The sequence below is a fragment of the Accipiter gentilis genome, chromosome 8 (assembly GCF_929443795.1).
Source record: "Accipiter gentilis chromosome 8, bAccGen1.1, whole genome shotgun sequence".
NCBI lineage: Eukaryota > Metazoa > Chordata > Aves > Accipitriformes > Accipitridae > Astur > Astur gentilis.
This window is the reverse complement of record NC_064887.1, coordinates 40,082,966-40,100,766: the sequence shown is the minus strand read 5'-3', so window position 1 is coordinate 40,100,766 and position 17,801 is coordinate 40,082,966. Positions and strand designations below refer to the sequence as shown.

The 17,801-nt window shown below is 55.4% G+C and overlaps 1 protein-coding gene across 2 annotated transcripts in view; it reads right to left on the bottom strand.

Annotated features, from left to right (window-relative positions):
- Positions 1-1,054: 1,054 nt before the first annotated feature.
- ADAMTS10 (ADAM metallopeptidase with thrombospondin type 1 motif 10) overlaps positions 1,055-17,801 on the bottom strand; it is a 62,308-nt gene continuing 45,561 nt past the window's right edge. The window contains exons 16-26 of one of the 2 annotated variants that reach the window (XM_049808594.1): positions 17,441-17,543; positions 10,468-10,601; positions 9,467-9,590; positions 8,829-8,909; positions 7,254-7,417; positions 6,719-6,845; positions 5,624-5,753; positions 4,757-4,961; positions 4,410-4,531; positions 3,470-3,626; positions 1,055-3,065 (exon numbers count right to left, since the gene is read on the bottom strand). In XM_049808594.1, the coding sequence (XP_049664551.1) occupies positions 3,051-3,065; positions 3,470-3,626; positions 4,410-4,531; positions 4,757-4,961; positions 5,624-5,753; positions 6,719-6,845; positions 7,254-7,417; positions 8,829-8,909; positions 9,467-9,590; positions 10,468-10,601; positions 17,441-17,543 (1,362 nt within the window). In that variant the 3' untranslated portion in view covers positions 1,055-3,050. Of the gene's footprint in view, positions 3,066-3,469; positions 3,627-4,354; positions 4,532-4,756; positions 4,962-5,623; positions 5,754-6,718; positions 6,846-7,253; positions 7,418-8,828; positions 8,910-9,466; positions 9,591-10,467; positions 10,602-17,440; positions 17,544-17,801 lie in introns of both variants that reach the window. The other variant, XM_049808593.1, reaches the window with a different exon arrangement.

Genomic DNA, 17,801 nt, shown 5'->3' with positions numbered 1-17,801 from the left:
CTCCCCACCCTGCACTCCCCCGCTGCCCCCGATATTCATCAGGTATCTCCCTTGTCCTTTTCAGCGTGTGGGTGGCACAGCACCGGAGGGTCACGCTACGGAGACGATCTGCGGCGAACAGACACCCCGTGCTGGGCACCACTCTCACTAGCAGAGTTTGCAGAACCCAGAGGATCAAAGCCTTCCTCAGATCCCTCCTCCTCAAATAAATCTCTTCTAACCTTGGCTTTGTGGTGCTTTCTTGGGGGGGGGGGGGGGGGGTGGTGGGGAAAGCGCTGGAACAAGAGGGGGCAACGCTTTGTGGAGGCCTAGCACCCAAGAGCGGCTCAGGGCCCTGAGCTTTGGAAATGGCCTCTCTCTCCTTCTCGAGACCATCATCTCAGTCACTCGCAGCCCGGTTAGAGTCGGAGAATCATAGACTCGCAGAATGGTTTGGGTGGGAAGGGAACTTTAAAAGTCATCGAATCCAGCCCCCCTGCTATGAGCAGGGATACCTTTAACTAGAGCAGGTTGCTGAGAGCCCTGTCCAATGTGACCTTGAATGTTTCCAGGGATGGGGTAGCTACTGCTTTACTGGGAACCGACGCCCATCTTTCTCTACTCTCATTCCCTGCACCTAGTCTGAATCTCCCCTCTTTTAGTTTAAAATCATCACCGCTCTTTTTGTTTAAAACCATCACCCCTTGTTCTCTTGCGACAGGCCCTACTGACAAGTCTGTCCTCCGGTTCTCCAGAGCCACCAGATATGGTGCAAACCTTTGTGCCAATCTCCACGCAAACCAGCCCAAGGTATTCAGGGAAGCATAGGCGGTGTTGCAGACACGTAGTTCTTCAAAGAGTCCCCCCCTGCCCTGTTAAAATCCCAAACCGGCACCACCAACACGGGGGTTCTGTGTGCCCCCAGGGTGGACAGCCCACCCACAAGGGGTCTGCCAAGGGGAAGCCTGTTCCTACCTGCCACACAGCAGCTCTGAGTGAATCTCCACCTCTCCCACCCGCTCTGGTTACTCACGGCTGCAGGGAAAACCCTCCCCTGCTGCCCAAACCTCTCCTCCCATGTGACCACAAGGAGCACTGTGGTGTGGGGCTGCCCAGAGCCCAGGCTTGCTGCTCGAGAAACAAGACTGGGACCAGAAGCTGCGCCTGGGATCGAAGCTACTCCTTTATTATAAATCATGCCGTTACGTCGCTCCTCCTCAGAGTTAGTACGTTAAACATTTTTCATTATATATATATCTCATCTATATAAAAATGTGAAAACACCCCTCCCCTCACCAAAATGTCAGAAGGGAGCGTGGCACCGGGAAGGAAGACAAAGGAAGGCCCGCTCGACAGCCAAGTGGGATTTGCTGAGCACCAGAGAAGCTGCGATTGGCTGATGAGCGGGTAAAAATACAGATGGTAGAATAACACATGATGGCTGGTAGGGCAGAGAGGTTTGTTCTGGTTAAAGAGGGCTCTCCCCCTCCCTGCACCCTAGGGATGACCCCTAAGGGGAACAGAACATAGCTTGGACAAGATCTCCCTTCTTTGTGATGCAGAAAGGCCTGAAAATAATGACAATAATGATAAAAAACCCCACATGCTTTGTCGATTGGGAATTCAGGTCTCTTCAGCTCTCCTCCACAGGCCGTGGTGGCCCATGGAGAAGACATGTGTCAGGTGTCAGCCCAAATTTGGCTAGGAGGTGTCCTGGAGGAGTTTCAAGCCTGCTCCTTTCCCATCACTGGAGGTCTCCTGGGGGCAGAGGAGTGGGTGGCACTGGGACCAATAGCCCAAGTCCACAGCGGTGTGCAACAAGGCTGCCTTTGGAGGCAAAGCACCTTTTGGAGGCAAAGCACCTTTCAGAGGCAAAGCACCTTTGGACTAAAGCACCTTTGGAGGCAAAGCAGCCGTGGAGGCCGTGGCGTTTGGTGGGGAGGGCCCTGCTAGGACCAGGCAGAGTGGTCCTGCAGTTACGGCTCGGCAATGGGGACACAGTGACCAAGACAGTTCTCGTCCTGCATCCTCCTTTGCTTTGCTTCCTGCAGCCTGGCACGTCCTTGATGCCTGTTAAGTGACTGCAACCCTGAGCACGACTAGGCCATGACCTCAGCTCGTGCTTCGAGGTGTTTCTGGAATAAAAAATGGTCATAATAGTGATAAGGACTTTAAGGAAAAATAGGGGGACACCCCAATCAAAGTAGGTTGTTAAGAGAGTTTGAATAACCCCCTCTCCCAGTTAAACTGGTGTCACTGCTCTGCTCACTGAGTGACCTGCTCTCTGTCCCCTGCTGCACGTCCCAAGGTGACAGGATGCAAACCAATAAAACAAAATTCCTGCTCCAGCCCCACTCCCCACAGCAGCTTATCTTCATCCATCGCCCAGAGGCCACAAGCCATGCTTGTCACCCGTGGCACCTGAAACCTCCTCCCTGTCTGCCCTGGGATCCCCGAGGGAAAGGCAGCAGCCCCCGGTGCGCTCAGCCTCCCCAAGGAGGCCCCACTGTAGGCCACGATGCCCCGTGATGCCCTTGGGACACGGGCGCAGAACAGGACAAGGCAAGAGCAGGGCGAGTGGTGCCGCTTTGGTGGCTGTCTCGGCGTCTGCAGGACCTGGGTCCGCTACTAATAAATAACAATGTCAGAATTTCAAGTAATGTCCCTGCTGCCGCGCTCTGCCCAGCTTCTCCCTCTCCCACCGCTCATCGACCGGCTCCTGTCACACTGGGCCGTGGCGGTGTCTGCAGCGGCTGGCAGTGGTTTAACTGGGAACCTGCCATTGTGAAGCTCGGGGGCGAAGGGTGCATGTCTTTGGGGGACGGGTTTGGGTGACGCCGGCTCCCACTGGAAGCACGACCAGTGTCTGTGTTGGACCCAGGGGAGATTGCCGGGGCAGAGAGGAAGGGTGCAGCTCGGCGGCCCTCCGGCGCAGTTTTTGCCTTCCAGTTTTCCCATGGGGGTCACACTGCATCCCTAGTGCCCCTGGCATGTTTTACAGCACATCTGTCGGAAGTAGGTCCGGCTGCAGAACTTGAACTTCAGGACGAGAGGGCAGTAGGCCACCTTGTTCACATCCTTGCACTCTGGATGGGCGACAGAGGGAAGTAGGGTTACAGCTGCCTTGAGGAGCCCCAGGGGGGACTTCTAACTAGCACTATGCAAGCTCTTTTGCACCCTGATGCCCAGCTCCTGGGGGCTTTTCGCCAGGAAGCTGCAAGAGGCAGCTGTGTTGAAGAAGCTACTGAGAACCTCTCTACTGAAAGCCTCTCTTTGCCAAAGTGCAGTTACTTCATTTATCAGTGTCACGGCATGCCAGTTTGGCCTGGGACCAGAGGGGACAGCATCAGGTCTCCCCATGAGAGCCTCACCCCACAGCACCTAGACCCCAACTCGGGCTGTGCTGGCTCCGGTGTCCCTGTACCACATAACCCCCCAAGGCTGGCAGTGCTCTGCGTTTCCCTCCCCAGTCCCCTTGTCTCCCTCATACCTTCAGGGTTGTCCGTAGGTCCCGATTCGCACTTGGTCTCGCACTGCTGCATGCCGGGTGGCTGCAGTGTCTCCACACAGTCGCTGGATGGCTGCCCGGTGTGAGCCAGGCACTGGACGGATCTTCTTTGCTGGCCAAGGCCACACTGCGCAGAGCACTGCCGGGAAACAGCACAGCACGGAGCTGTGGTGGCTGCCATGGCTTTAATAACATGGGGGGAGAGGGCACAGCCAGATCTTAGGAGGAGCAAAGGGTCTTAGGAGGATGCAGTTGTCCCTTCCCTCACCAGCAGCCGCAGGGACCTCGCTGGTATGGCTGAGTGGGCGACCCCGCTTCCTGAAAAGCTTGGTTCGAACCTCCAGGACTCAGTGAAGGTCTCTCCATCCAGCCCTAAATCACCAGCCTTTCCCAGGCCTCCTGCACCCTGATGTCACCCTGCAGCTTGAGGGGTGTTAGAGGGAAGGGAGGACTGTCAGCATCACCCCGCTGTAGGCACCAGGCTGGGCTGTGGCAGGTGGACCAGCAGCGGCCCCACTTGCAGCCAGCCCAGCCCGCCTTTGCAGCCCATCGCTGCCACTGCACTGCACTGCTCCCTCTCCTCACTGCCCTGCTGCCCTCCAGATACCCGTGGGGGCCCTCCAACAACTGTGGGGCCCTGCTAGGCCCAGGAGACTCCCTGAACCAGCTGTGCACTTGGGCCACCACCACAATGGCCTCCTGAGCCAATGGAGGGCAAAGAACTGCCGCAGAGTCCTGCTGCCCCCCAGATAGTTGTGGTGGCCACATTGGGTTCTGCTGGCAGGTAAAAGCCTCGTGTGACTAGGATTTGAGGGGCTGGGGAGACAGAATCTTCTTCAAAAACCTCAAGAGAAGGATTGTCCCTACCTCTCCCCACTCGCCAGTCACCCAGCGCGGCGGTGGGCAGCGCCGCAGGTTGCACCTCATGCTGGTCGGCGGCTTGGAGCCTTCATAGCACTGGGAGGTGGGCAGAGTTGCACTGTGGTCACCACTCTTGCAGAGGACGATGCGGTGGCGGAAACCTGGTCCACAGCTTGGGGTGCACTGCAAAGAGAGGACACGTGGTCAGGATGTATGGCAAAGACCAGAGAGAGGCAGCACTGGCTCTCCCCACCAGTGCTCCCACCTTGCCTGTCTCCTGAGCTTCAAGACCATTTCCCACATTATGCTCTCCATGCAGCCATCGCTAATGCTCTGGCCTAGTGACTGACTCTGTCCCCCTAAGGACCAGTGCTATCAGAGAGGTGAGGGCCGATGTTAAGCACTTACCTCAGACCAGTCCAGAGCAACCCACTCTGGAGGACATGTCTGGTTATGGCAAGGCTCAAGCATCTTTGGCCGTGGATGGGTGCAAGAAGCATCATCCAAGGTCTTCTCCTCAGTGGCAGAGATCTTACGCTTGCAGAAGACACTGCGTGTGCGGACGCCTTCATTGCAACTTCGGCTGCATTCAGACCAGTTCCCAATCACCCAGCTGGAGACAGATAAAACAGCAAAGTTGTGAGGGGCACAGAGGCCCATGCTTGTCCCCATACTCCTGTACACAGCCCTGTTCCTACTCTGACCACAGCCTCCCAGGCAGCTCTTGCTGAATCACAGAGTTCCTCCACATCTCCCTTTCCTCTTCAAGAGAGGGTCAAGGGCCAGCCAGGGAGGGGCTGGGACAATTTCTGAGGAACCACACTGAGTATCTGCTCTGCACCAAAGTCCAGATGGGGAGGGCTCCTTTCTGCAAGTAGCTCAGTAGCGCAGGGAGGAGGCCACGCTACAGAGACCACCCTCAGCCAACACACCATGTTCTTGGCATATCTCTCACCGAGCAAGGCACGGTGTAGCCTCGTGCACAGAGCACTGTGGTGGAGATAGGTTTCTGCTCTCTGCATCACCACTGCCCCTTCCCCACAGCAATGCACTTGGGCTGTGCAGATTGTGCACTGTATTGTGGTCATGATGGGGCACAGAGGAGAAGACTGTCCCCTCTCTGCACCAGAGCTGCTCCAGCCAGGTAGTGTTACCCCTGGGTACTGTGGCAGGGGACTCTGACTTGGCAGTGGTAGAGAGGGGGGAATTTCACCCTCCTCCACACTGGCTTTTCCACCCACACTCCCTCGATCTGCTCCAAGCTATGGTACTCACGCCGGGGGGCACGGTTCGGTATTGCACGGCCTCTGCCGCTCTGGCATTTTAGTTTCAGGGCTACAGAAATGGTTGAAGACAGTTGAGCCATCAGAAAGTTTCTTGCATACCACAGATTGGATCTGGCTGCCTGCCAAGAAAAAAGAGGCAAGGGGGAAAGAGAGGAGCACCCTGAGGCTAGCGCTGAGCCAGGCTGCATGTACAAGCCCCACAGCTCTGCTCCCACATGGGCAACGTGACGGGGCAGCCACTTGTCACTGCACTTCATCAAGCCTGAATCTGCTTCTCTATTTGTATCCAAGGCCTCCTTTGCCTCTAACATCTCCAGAAAAATATGGATGGAGTGAAGGCTCACCAGCCAGGGCACAACCTGGTAGAGTTTGCAGAGGATGGAGGATCAAAGTGTCCCAAGGACCTCATCCTCAAATAAACCTGTTCTAACCCTGGTCTTGTGACACCTTCTGGGCAGTACTGGGGGAATAGCTGGAACAAGAGGTGGCAACCCTTTGTCAAGGCCTAGCACACAAAACCGGGCCAGGGCCCTTAGCTTTAAACAGGGAACATTATTAAGCCTTGCTCTTGAAAGTGCCTCTTTCTCCTGAATACCAGCTCAGTCACTCACAGCCACGTTCTCCAAAGCCACAAGACATGGCACAAACCTTTGTGTCAATCCCCACAAGAACTAGCCCAAGGGATTCAGGGAAGCATCAGTGGTGGTATAGTTCACAGACATGTAGATCTGAAGGCCAAAGGGGCTGTTGTGACCAGCTAACCTGTTACGCATTGCACAAGTAAATGAATCCCAAGCATATCATGCCACCTTCCATCACCTCTACCACCAACACCTGTGGTCCAGCCAAAGAATGGCATCCAGATTGTTTGCCCTGACACTCTGCCCACAAGATCATGCTAACTGACACCAGCTCGCATGTGGCTGAGTGCAGGGTGGGAATATGTAGAAACTTGAGAGCTCCTTCAGAGCAAAGCAGATGCTAACATCTGTGCGCTGTCTCATGTGACCCAGATACTGTGCATGGGGGTCACAGGAGGGCAGACACACATGTTCCTCCCAGGTGACACGGGGTCAAACCTCACCCCCTGCACACAGCACTGAGCATTTGGTCCACGGGGTGTAGTGCCAGGAATACTGGTTCGAGGCATCCCTGCCAATGGGCGCATTGAACTTGTACCGGATCCCCTGCAGCTCTGTCCGCACAAGGACCTGCAAAGAAAGGCACCACCAAGGCATCAGTGCCACTGAAGTCCAGCATGGTCGTGACTGTCCAGATGGCATCCCACAACCTCAGGGCACTCTCTAAAATCCAGGGCAGCTGAAATCTCCCCCCCCGCTTCCCTTTCCAGTCCTTTCCAGCATTGACATGGCAGCCACCAGTGATGACAGTAGTGTAGCCATGAAGGTGACATGATCAGAGATCATTCCAAAGCCTGGCAGATTAGGGAGGGAGACCTGAGAATTTAGCCCAGTTTACCCCTGCTATCTGTGCCCCTTTACTCCAGACAGCAAGGACAGGGACTGATCAGCTCCAATTCCCATCTAGTCACAGCAAGGTCTCTTTAGTCCAGACCAGGCCCATACCAGGTATGGGTATGAAGGAACCGTGTTACCAACCATGACAAAGAGGGTGATGTTGGTGGGTCCCAAGGCCTCCAGGGACTCAGGCTCCTCTGGGGATCTCCTGTAGTGGAACGTTGTGCCTGCAATGTCAAAGCGCCGCGGTGGGTCGATGGAGAGCTTCCCATTGATGTAATACTCGCCGCTCTCCCCTCTCAGCGCTGTGAGGACAGAGAAGCAAGGATTAGCAGAAAGGCTGAATGCACCTGCATCCAGCTTCGGCCAGGCGCTTCTCATCTGCCAGGCTCAGAGCACTGCTACAACGGAGGGTAAATGTCATCAGCCTCATTTTACAGGGACAGAATAGGCGGAGCAAATAAAGTAGGTGCCTGGGTCAGGGTCACAGAAAATCACTAGCAGAGGTGGGACCCATCGTCTTGTCTCAGCCTGCCCACCACCTCACTGGTGAAGGATAACACTGTGGGGAGCTCAGCCAGCTACCCGGGGTGGTGATGGGGACAACCGGCAGTGTGACATACTGTGGCCATGAAGCCACGCTGAAATCCAGCTGTGCAAACTGGGTCTTGGCAGCTGGGGCTACTGGAGGAGGCTGGTCCCCAGGAGCCTGGCTGTGGTTGCCCAAGCGAGTCGCTAGAGGGGGATCGGCTCGCTTGCTCGTCCCCACTCGCATTCCCACGCTCTCCCTGCTTGCTCTCTGCCACCAACACCACTCTTTGTCACTCCTGCCCTCACTGCTGGCAACGACCTCATTGCCGTGATGCTCTGGGGCAGGGAGGATGCTTTGTACCGATGAGGATGCTCCCTCTGCTCCCACTGGGGTGCAGGGACAGATGCTGGAGTGGGAGAGACTGGTGGCAGCAATCAATAGTGATATGAACTTGGGCTGTGCCTCCAGTGCACAGAAATCCAGTCTGGATTGACACGAGGAGTCCCCGGTATACATAGGCTGGATATAGAGGGATGTCGGCATCTCTCAACCCAGCAAAGGGATCTGGCCTGGAGGGATGCGGTCAGGAGAGCCCTGCTGTGATCTCCCACCGGTGCCAGCATCCAGGCAGGCTCCAGCTCCTGCAGAGCCACTGCAGAGGCACCCAGCAGCAAGCCAGCAGTGAGCACCCCCCCCATGATCACTGTCGACGGCTTGGAGGACAGGGGAAAGAAAAAAGCCCATTGTAAAAATGAGCTAGAGTCTGGCTGGAAAATTAAGCCCAAGGAAAATGTGAGCAGGTCTATTTTTAATTCCCAGCCCAACATGCTGGCGGAGGGGGGAATGCCAAGGAGCCACAGACAGCGCCAGGAACGGCGGGGTGTGGGGTTTGCTCAGGGTTACACTGCTGAACAGTGAGCGCAGGACGGAGGCAGCGCTGCAGCAAGACAGGGGCTGTGCGGGCCACACTGTTATGGCCCACACTAGCGTGGGACACGCTGCCCTGCCAGTAGGCCCGCTGCCTTCCTCTGCCCCCAACCCCAAGCTGGGACCCCCAACCCCATCCTCTGCTGCAGTAAGAGGTTTTCCTTGCTGGGCCTTTCCTATGCCCTATTAACTGCAGGGAAATGGCAGACCAAGGGGGTGTCTGGCTGGGATTTCAGCATCCCCCAGCCCCATCTCACCTAGGTAGTTGATGGAGAGGTTCAGCTCCCGGATGTCGATGTGGACGGAGCCCTTGGGAATCTGGATCACCTCCTCGTAACCTGTGAGACAACCCGGGGCTGGTGAGCAGTGATGCTCAGCCTCTGAGCCCAGAGCCAACCCTGCCCTGGGCTGGATGGGAGTGTGTGCCACCCCGTTACCCATGGGTTAAACACTAAATGAGATGCTGGCAGTGCAGAGTTGTTCGTGCAGCCACCCACTGCAATTAAACGGAAAAAGCACTATGGCCCCCCAGGACAGTGGCTTGCTTGCTTTGCAGTGCAGGCTTTCGTGATCACACCAGCCATGCTGGGGAGGTGCTGTGGAGCTGGGATCTCCATGGGCATCTCCACAGCCTGGCTTGAGGGCAGCATGAGCTGCGGAGGAGGGAAGGAGCTTGGCCCTCTGTGCCAGGGACTTGGGTGCCAGTGGTGGCTGGGGCATGGCTTGGTTGGTGAACAGGAGTGATTTGCTCCCTGCTTGCAGCCTGGTCCTACCCTCTGGGGTGTTTCTCTGGGATATGTCCCTGCCTGTCCTGCACATCCCCAGGAGGTGAAATTGAGGAGGGACTTGAGTGTGGGTGACGCTGGCTGCGCTGGCCAGGCCGCTTGCTCCCTACCTCCCTCCGGCAGAGACTGGTTGAAGACGCCCTCAACGGTCTCACAGGAGCTGCCGTCTCCCCCACACACGCGACACTTGTCCTCCTTTGAGTCAGAGCCCAGGACACGGTCACAGCCCACATGCTGGAGGAAGGAGCAGCAGGGAATTAGCCATCCTGGTGGGGCCTTGTCCTTCCCACACCTGACCTGCAGCATCCCAGGGAGCCCATCCCTGGGCTCCACCTCACTCCCCTCCATTGCACTGTACAGCAGGCAGCACTCAGCAACATCACCTCTGCCCAGCCCCATCTTTCTGCCACTCCTCACCAGGGGCAGCCCTGGGAGGTCTCTCTCCAGGGCTGGGGGGGGTGAACGCAGAAATCCTGTGACTGTGGGATAAGGCAGAGATCAAGGTGCCTGCATGGAGCTGGTGGAGCTGCAGCAGCCCAAGGAGAGCTGTGTCCCTGCAGCACCAGCATCGCGGCAGAGAGCCCATGTGAAGCCTCTGGCTCTGCCCTGCTGCCACAGTACGTGGGCTAGCAAGCGGGTTACCAGCACAGCTGTAGCTGCCTATGGTGCAATCCCCGCCTTTGTTCCACAGTATGTTCAGCCCCATAGAGACAAAAAGATCCCAGAGACACAGGAAGGGAGACAGACAGAGACAGAGAGGGAGGCTGTCTGCCTGACTGCTGGGGGACATTTGCCACTCCCACAGCGCTTTCTTATAATTAAACTTTTATAGCCCTCCAGATCCCATTTCAAGGGAAGTATCAAGTGCCTGGGGCTACATAGGCTGTAAATGCAGAGACGCATTGCTAACGCAGGCCAATGTGGCAACCGGTGCGTGGAGAGCGGAGAGGCAAAAGTCCAGAGGTGGATGTGCTCCTGCTCCCACAGGTCAACCAAGAGCCCAGGCAGAAGGATGCCTGTGTCTGTGTGGGCGGGTGGAGGGCAGCACTCCCCTGCCCAAGGGCCTGCCCTTGCTTTCCCATCCCGAGTCTGTCCCAGACGCCGGCAGCACCTTGCACTCCCCATTGACGCAGATATCGTTGGAGTCCTGCCGGCACGGTGTCCCATCCACCACAGCTGCAGCTCGTTCTGTGTAGAAGTTGAAGCCCTCAGCCAGGCAGTTGAGGGAACAGGCTTTCACACCCCCTGGGAAAGAAGCAGAGGTTCAAATGATGCCGCCAAGGAGAGAGAGGAAAGATGTGGAGAGCCAGACCTGGATAACAGCTGCCTTACCCTCAGCCTCCCCATGCCTCCATCCTGTTCCTGGCCCACTGCACAGCTCCAGATGCTCAGGAGGATGTCCCTGTCTGTCCCTGCCAGGCAGAGGGACCCAGGCACCCTCCTTATTGATCAGCACTGAGTCAAGGCCCTTGAACTGGACATCGACACATGGTAAGACGTTGTGCCTTCTGCACAGCCTGGGAAACATGGACTGTATGTGACAGGGAAGTAAACAAACTGACCTGTTCTTATCTAGTGTCGGTCACTCCTGGGTCTCCTGGCACTTTACAAGGGCTGTTGACACCCTTGTGCCCATTTTACAGACAAGGAAACTGAGGCAGCAGCTCTTAAGCAACTTGTCCAAAGTTTTTCAGCTCCTAGACCAGTTACTAGGCCAGAGCAACCACTTCTTTCTGTTCAAGGCTGGGGGATACTGAGTCCTTCACAGCAAAGACAATGACAGCAGCATGAGGCCAAAGGGGAAGGATGCTCAAGCTATAGCTAAATTACTGGCTTCCCAACACCCCTTGCCAAAGCACCATCTAAAGAAGAGAGACTGGATATCTGTATATTGGCTTATGGTATCCGGGAACAGGATGTGGGACTGGTTATGGAAGGAGACACCTGAGCAGAGCAGTTTCCTGGTGCAGATTGTGGTATTTGCTGCTTTTACTGAGCATCCCAAAGAGACCCAACAGCCTGCATGACCCTGGCAGAGAGATGCGTGCCTGAGCTGTGGCAGTTCACTCCTGCAGGCACCGGCAACAGTTGTGAGCCATGTGCCAGAGCTGGGAAGCACCTAGGTCGGGAGCAACTGAAATCTGCAAAACTTGCAACTTGATACAGCACATCAAATGGGCAGATGGAGGGGAGGGGTGGCCCAGCTGTGCCTCGGAGCACCCGAACGCAGCTGGGGGGAAGAAAGAGCAAAGCCAGGAGAGGGAGGAACAGGAGGAGACATGAGAGGGGAATTCAGCAGCTTGGAGGCATGCTGTCGAGCAGGATGCCTGGACAAGCCCCTAGAGAAGGTGCTCAATCAACCCTCCTCCTGGAGAGCCAAGCCTCTCTGCAGCACCTCGGACTCTCTCCTGCCTGGCGAGGGAGCTCCAGGGCCACCGAGGGTGACAGCGCAGGCATGACCCTGAAAACTCACAGCCATCCAACCACAGCATGCCTGAGCCCCTGGTCTGTCCAGCCAGACCTCAGGTGCAAAACATCACCAGCACGGCAAGAAAACATGAGTCACAAGGGACCTATGCTGGCTGCAGAATCTCCCAGCTTGGAGAGAGAGTGCCACTGAGTCCCACCACCAACTGCACACCCCACACATTAAACTGTCCCACCAGCCTGGGAGAGGGGCTTGTGCTGGCCCTTCCTGAGATGTATCTGTGATTTAGCCAGTGCTTGCTGGCTCGGGAACATCTCTCCTGCTGGTGGCCTCGCTCCTGGCAGCCCAGCCTTGTGCTCCGTCAGCTGGGTGGGACCCTTCATCCCTGCCCACATGCAGCATTAAGGCCGTGCTCAATCCTGCCATCACTGGAGTGCAGGACAGACTATGCAATGAAAAAGAGTTGAGAAACAGCCAGAAACCTGGGCTTTTGTTTCAGAGTTCTCAGATGGGTTTGCTAAGCTATTCACATGCACTCCCTAATCCCTTCCTTGTCTCCAGCTACAAGGTAAAGCAAGACCCATTGCAGACACCTTGCAGTTCCCTGGTGGGCAGCCAACCTCTGCCACAGCCTGTTTCTGCCTCTTTGCCAGCCCTGGTTCCATTTTAGTAGCTCCCAATCAGCTGCATGATCCTACTTTCTATCATAACTCCTCACCACTGCTGCCCTATGCCCAGCCTCCTCCAGCAGCAAGCAGCCCTGAGTGTAATCATCAGTCTTGAAAGAGGAGCCCGTGGGGAAAACTGGAATAAAAAAATATAACAAGTCAGAGGAAAAATTTAAAAAAAAAAAGAAAGAAAAGAGGGAAAACAAAAGATTGGGGATTGGCGGCATGAGGCCATATTTCTGCCTTTGCCTTAAGTGCCTGACTTTGTTACTGGGCTGCAAAAATGGTGTGAGAGCATGAACTCAGCTCATTGCAGAGCCAGGGGTGTCCACAGGGGTTTTCTCATTGCCCTCCCCTTGCTGGAGCCCAGGAGGATCTATGTGTGTGCACATATGTGCATGCACGCTTAAATCCCTAACAATTTAACCTTCTTTTGAGGTGAGATCAGCAGAGATGGAGGAAAGCGTGTGGAAGAGAGCAAGCCCTCAGTGCTGGGACAGTTGCCCCAGTTCCAGCCTGTCACTGGCAAAGACCCATCACTGGTGATGCAGGCCCTGTATCCTGGTGGCTCCAAGCATCTTATGTGCACAGAAGGAGCCTGGGTGGCAACTGCTGAGCAGGGGAAACTCGGCACCCATCACCTTCCTGCCTGCAAGAGCTTACAGCAGGTGCTGGACTTGGGGGTCCATGCACAAAGCTGGGACTTGGGGTCCTGTGGTCATGCCGCCACCCAGCTGCTGCTCCATATTGGACAAATCCCTACTGGTTCTCCTCATCTGGCCACTTAGGAAAGGCTTTCAGATGGAGAATTGCTGCCCTTAAAAGAAAAAGTCCTATGGAACAGAAATGGGGAAAGGGAGAATGAAGGAGGAGGGGAGAGAGAGAGGGACAACCTTGCATTGGTAGCTACGTCCTGACTGCGACTGCTCCAGTGAGCCAGCTGGGCCACCTGAGCTCAGGACCAGTCTCCAACACACCTTCCCTGGTGACAATTTCCAGGCAGGATTTGCCTTTGGCAGCCAGATCACCCTCCCACTGATCAGAGGAAAGGGGGGCTGGTATCACTGCCCAGTGTCTGTTAGGAACTGCAGTTTCCTCGGTGCTCAGCTGGCCAAGAGGTACTCAGATGGTCTGGGCATCACCTTGTCCTTGTTAAGGTGGTTCCTTAAAAAGGCAACTTTCTAAAGCCCTAGACCAGTGACAACTCTGTCCCCCCACAACAGCAACACTGACCACAGCAAACAGGGTGAATTTCAGATCCCAGAAAGATCCTTTGAAACAGCACGACATGCCTTGACATTCCTGGAGATGGGAATTAAGGACTGTATTTTCAACAGCAGCCAGGATCCAGACCCTCCTCCCCCAGTACGTGAACTATCTGGTGGGAGCTGCGCTTTTTGGGGTGGAAGCGTTAGGTCTGGCCGAGCAAGGCAGTGCTCTACATCTTCCCAGGCCAGCTCACTGCTGCCCAGTGATACCCACATCCACAGGGCACAAGTGGGATCCTCAGCACAAGCCCATGGGGCGTTTGGCGGCAAAGAGGCAGGAGAGGCTCTACAGTGCCTGTTGTCACCTGTGCAAGGTGCGTCCACCACCATGGGAGAAAAGCCCACTTCCACAGAAAGAGTGGGACCCCCTTAGCCTGCCCACTGCCTAGTGAATGTTACTATTAATTGACTGGGAAACAAGCAGCAGACAAGACCATACAACCCTATAGGGCACAGGGCCTGACATAAACACTGTGCAGGTCCCCAGGCCCCTGCTCCCAGAGAGGCAACCCCCCCGGTCATGCATGGGCCCACAGAGAGCTGCCCACCCTTCGCTTTGGGCTTAGTCCAAGGTACTGCTTTTAATCTTTAATATAGCTATTAAAATAGAATAGAATAGAATATTTTCAGTTGGCTACACAGTGCCTCAGAGGATGTTTTGCTCCTCCTTCCTGCCCTGTCCCATAGAGGAATTAAAGCGCATTACAATTTATGATGAGCAATCTCCTGTTTTCTGCAAGCCCCTGCTCCTCCCCATCTCTCTCCCAGCCCCGTGAGCTGCTCCACTCTCCCTTGGCTCTTGCATCCGCCAAGAGCAAAATGAATAACTAAGCGAATAAAGCAAAATAAACAAACAATTAAAGCCGCGTTCCACGAGGTATCTGCTGACTGTTGAGCTCTGAAAGGCTGAGCTCAGCGCTTCTCGCTGGGGCTGTGTCTTGCGATCCCGGGGTCTGGGCTCCAGGACTGTTATAAATCACCTCCAGGAAAACACACTGTACCAGCCCTGTGCAAAACCCAACCTCAACTTGCCAGTGACCCGGCGGCTGGCATCAGGCTTTCAGTGGGTGGCTCCTTCCCATCCCAAATTCCCTGCGGGATCGGTGTCCTCCCCCATCCAAGCCAGCAGGGTATTCTTTGTCTTCAGGGTGGGGGTGCTTCGTGCCCAGGACACTTCCCTGAACCGATGTGGGGCCAGTGCCTGATGGGCAAATGGCACAAGCACCCCTGCACCCCTGCATCTTTCGGCAAGGGGGTGGCTCAATTGTGCAGTGCCAAAGGCAGTGGCTGAACTAAGCAGGGGAAGAGGCTCAGCAGAGGGCCAGGGTGGTGAATGGCTCCCGAAGCAGGGACACGTGCCCAAAAGCAACCTGAAGAGCAGATATGCTACCAGCTGGAAGGTGGAATGCCTGGGGACGAGGCTGCCAAGGATGGATCCTGGGGGGCTGCTTGTGCCAGTAGGGAGGGAGGGACTGACATGTGCCACTCCAGAGCAATCTGGGCACCACTGGAAGAGCCCAGGAGGGACTGAGGGAGGGAGATGATGGCCAGCCCTCATTGCCTCCCCAATGCTGGGGTAGGGATGCCTTCTAGCACAGGGGCTGCAGGGAGAAAACATGGGTCCTGAGAGCAAAACACCCGTGGCAAAGGCAAGACAAGAGGGGGCTGTTCCCTGGGGGTCTGATCTATGACATGGAGACGGTGGAGGTGCAAGGGACACTCCCTCCCTCCCCCACACATGTGCCTCTGACACCCAAATGACACCAAGTATCACAAAATCCTGCAGGAAAGTGAAGATGCAAGTACTCATGCTGGTAAAGTCATAGTCATAGACTTACAGAGAGGTTTGGGTTGGAAGGGACCTTCAAAGACCATCTAGTCCAACCTCCACCCCTTGCCGTGGGCAGGGACAACTTCCACTAGATCAGGTTGCTCAAACCCCGTCCAATCTGACCTTGAAAACTTCCAGGGATGAGGCACCCACAACTTTTCTGGGCAACCTTTTTCAGTGTCTCACCACCCTCATCATACACTGTTTCTTCCTTATGTCCACTCTAAACCTACCCTCTTTCTGTTTAAGACTGTTACCCCTTGTCCTGTCACTATAGGCCTTGGTAAAATGTCTCTCTCCATCTTTTTTATAAGCCCCCTTTACGTATGGAAGAGCTGCAATCAGGTCTCTCCTATCCTGACCAGAGCATCCAGATTTGGGCAAAGAATTTCGTAGGTGGAGGGGAACAGTGATGACACCTTACCACCTCCACAGTCCCAACTGATCTGAGGGTCCAGTGTGGACAGCCCATGCCATGAAGAGTTGATTCTGCTAATCCCAGCTGACAGCTCCCAGGCAGGTGGGTGTCAGCACACATGATTTCTTGAGAACTGGGAGATGGCTACTCTGCTGGCCAGGGGCTTGGCTCCCAGAACAGGCTGAGGAGCTGCAGCTTCTAGCACCTCTCTCCTCAAGTGAATGTGCCTCGGTTTCCTTACCTGGGCCACCTCAGAGGAAGACAGTGATACCCTTTGACACTGAATAAACAAAACATAACTGCCAAACAGCATGGCTCCTCATGACCATTACCCACAGACAACCTGGGGAACTGAGACAGGTCACTCCCAGATCCCTTCAACACATGATCATGCCAACGCTCACAGCCTCCTGGGAAGGGGACAGGTTTCATCACCTTATTTTATGGAAGAGGAAGCTGAAGCAGAGGGAGAGGAAGGGGCTTTTTTTGAAAGCCAAAGCAAAAATCCGTGTCAGAGCCAGATTACAATTCAAGGGCTGATGTTCAACTGGCCAACTGTCCCCTGGACTCAAACCACTGGGCCATGCCTGGGGAAGAGAGAGGTCTGAGCAAGGGCAGATCCAGCCTGCGGGGCTGTCTTCTACCTTGGCATCCATTGGGGTCTTTGTGTGACTTACTGCTTTGCAATTTTATTACATTTTTATTGATCCATCCCCTGCAGCCTCAGCACATCTGCTCCAGCTGCAGGAGCCCCGCTGGGAGGTGTGCTTATTTACACAGCTGTGAAGGATTTCCCCAGTCAAGTTCATTAACTACATGAAGGAGACGCGCTGTTCTTTCTCATTATTAAGAGATTTCTGCCACAGAAGCCTCCTCTCTCCTCCTTTCCTCACTAGACACTTGTGCAGGACACAGGAGGACTGACCTGGGGAAGAAGGGAGCGCTGCTTTTTTGAGGATCCACCAGTTCGCATCCCCTCCGCCCGTGCAGGAGCTGGAAGCTTTACCTGCCTGTGCAGAGAGGGCTGCCCTGTTTTCTCCCCATCAGGTACCAGACACTAACAACTCCCTTTTCTTGTCTTCCTCTTTGGTCCCTCAGCAGTTAAGGAAACAGACTTGAGGAAAGAAACTAACAGCTCCGATGCTGCTAGGATTGTTTCTGGCAGAGCAATGAAGTTAAAAGGCAATAGTACAGGGGTAAGTGACCCAGCACGGGGGGGCACGGCAGGATGGTCACGGGCCAGGCGCCTGGAGGGATTCACATCGATCTGCAGTCGTGCAAGGGGGAGGCAGCACGCCCCAGGAACACGGAGTGGGCAGCCTGCGGGAACTGGGCTAGCGGAGGTGGTGACTAACTGCCCACCAGACCATGAGACCTGTCCTTGCAGAGAGTGAGGGACAGCAAAGCCATGCACAGCCCTGAGCCAATTCCGCCTGAGCCAAGGGATGCTCAGCCCAGTCCCAGCACTCACCTCCACGGTATGTCTTCCAGGTGTAGTACTTCCCTCGGAAGGGGACGTTATCGAATTCGGCACACTGTAGCTCTCTGAAGTCCTGGGAGCCCGGCGGGCAGTCCTGCAGCCACACAGCCAGCAATCAGTGTGTTGGCAGGAGCAGCCTGCCTTATCAGCTAGGAGGGCAGAAGCTGCTACAGAGCTCCCAGCTGCAACTAACACCAGCAGTTCAAGGAAATGGACACCAGCTCTGACAACTGGACACTGCTACAGTATGGCAGGAACATCCTTCCTGCAAAGCTAAACACTTTGAAGATGAATGGCATGAGCCCTTGGGCCCCAGCTTGTCTGTCTGCAGATGCAACACCTGCTTTTGTGA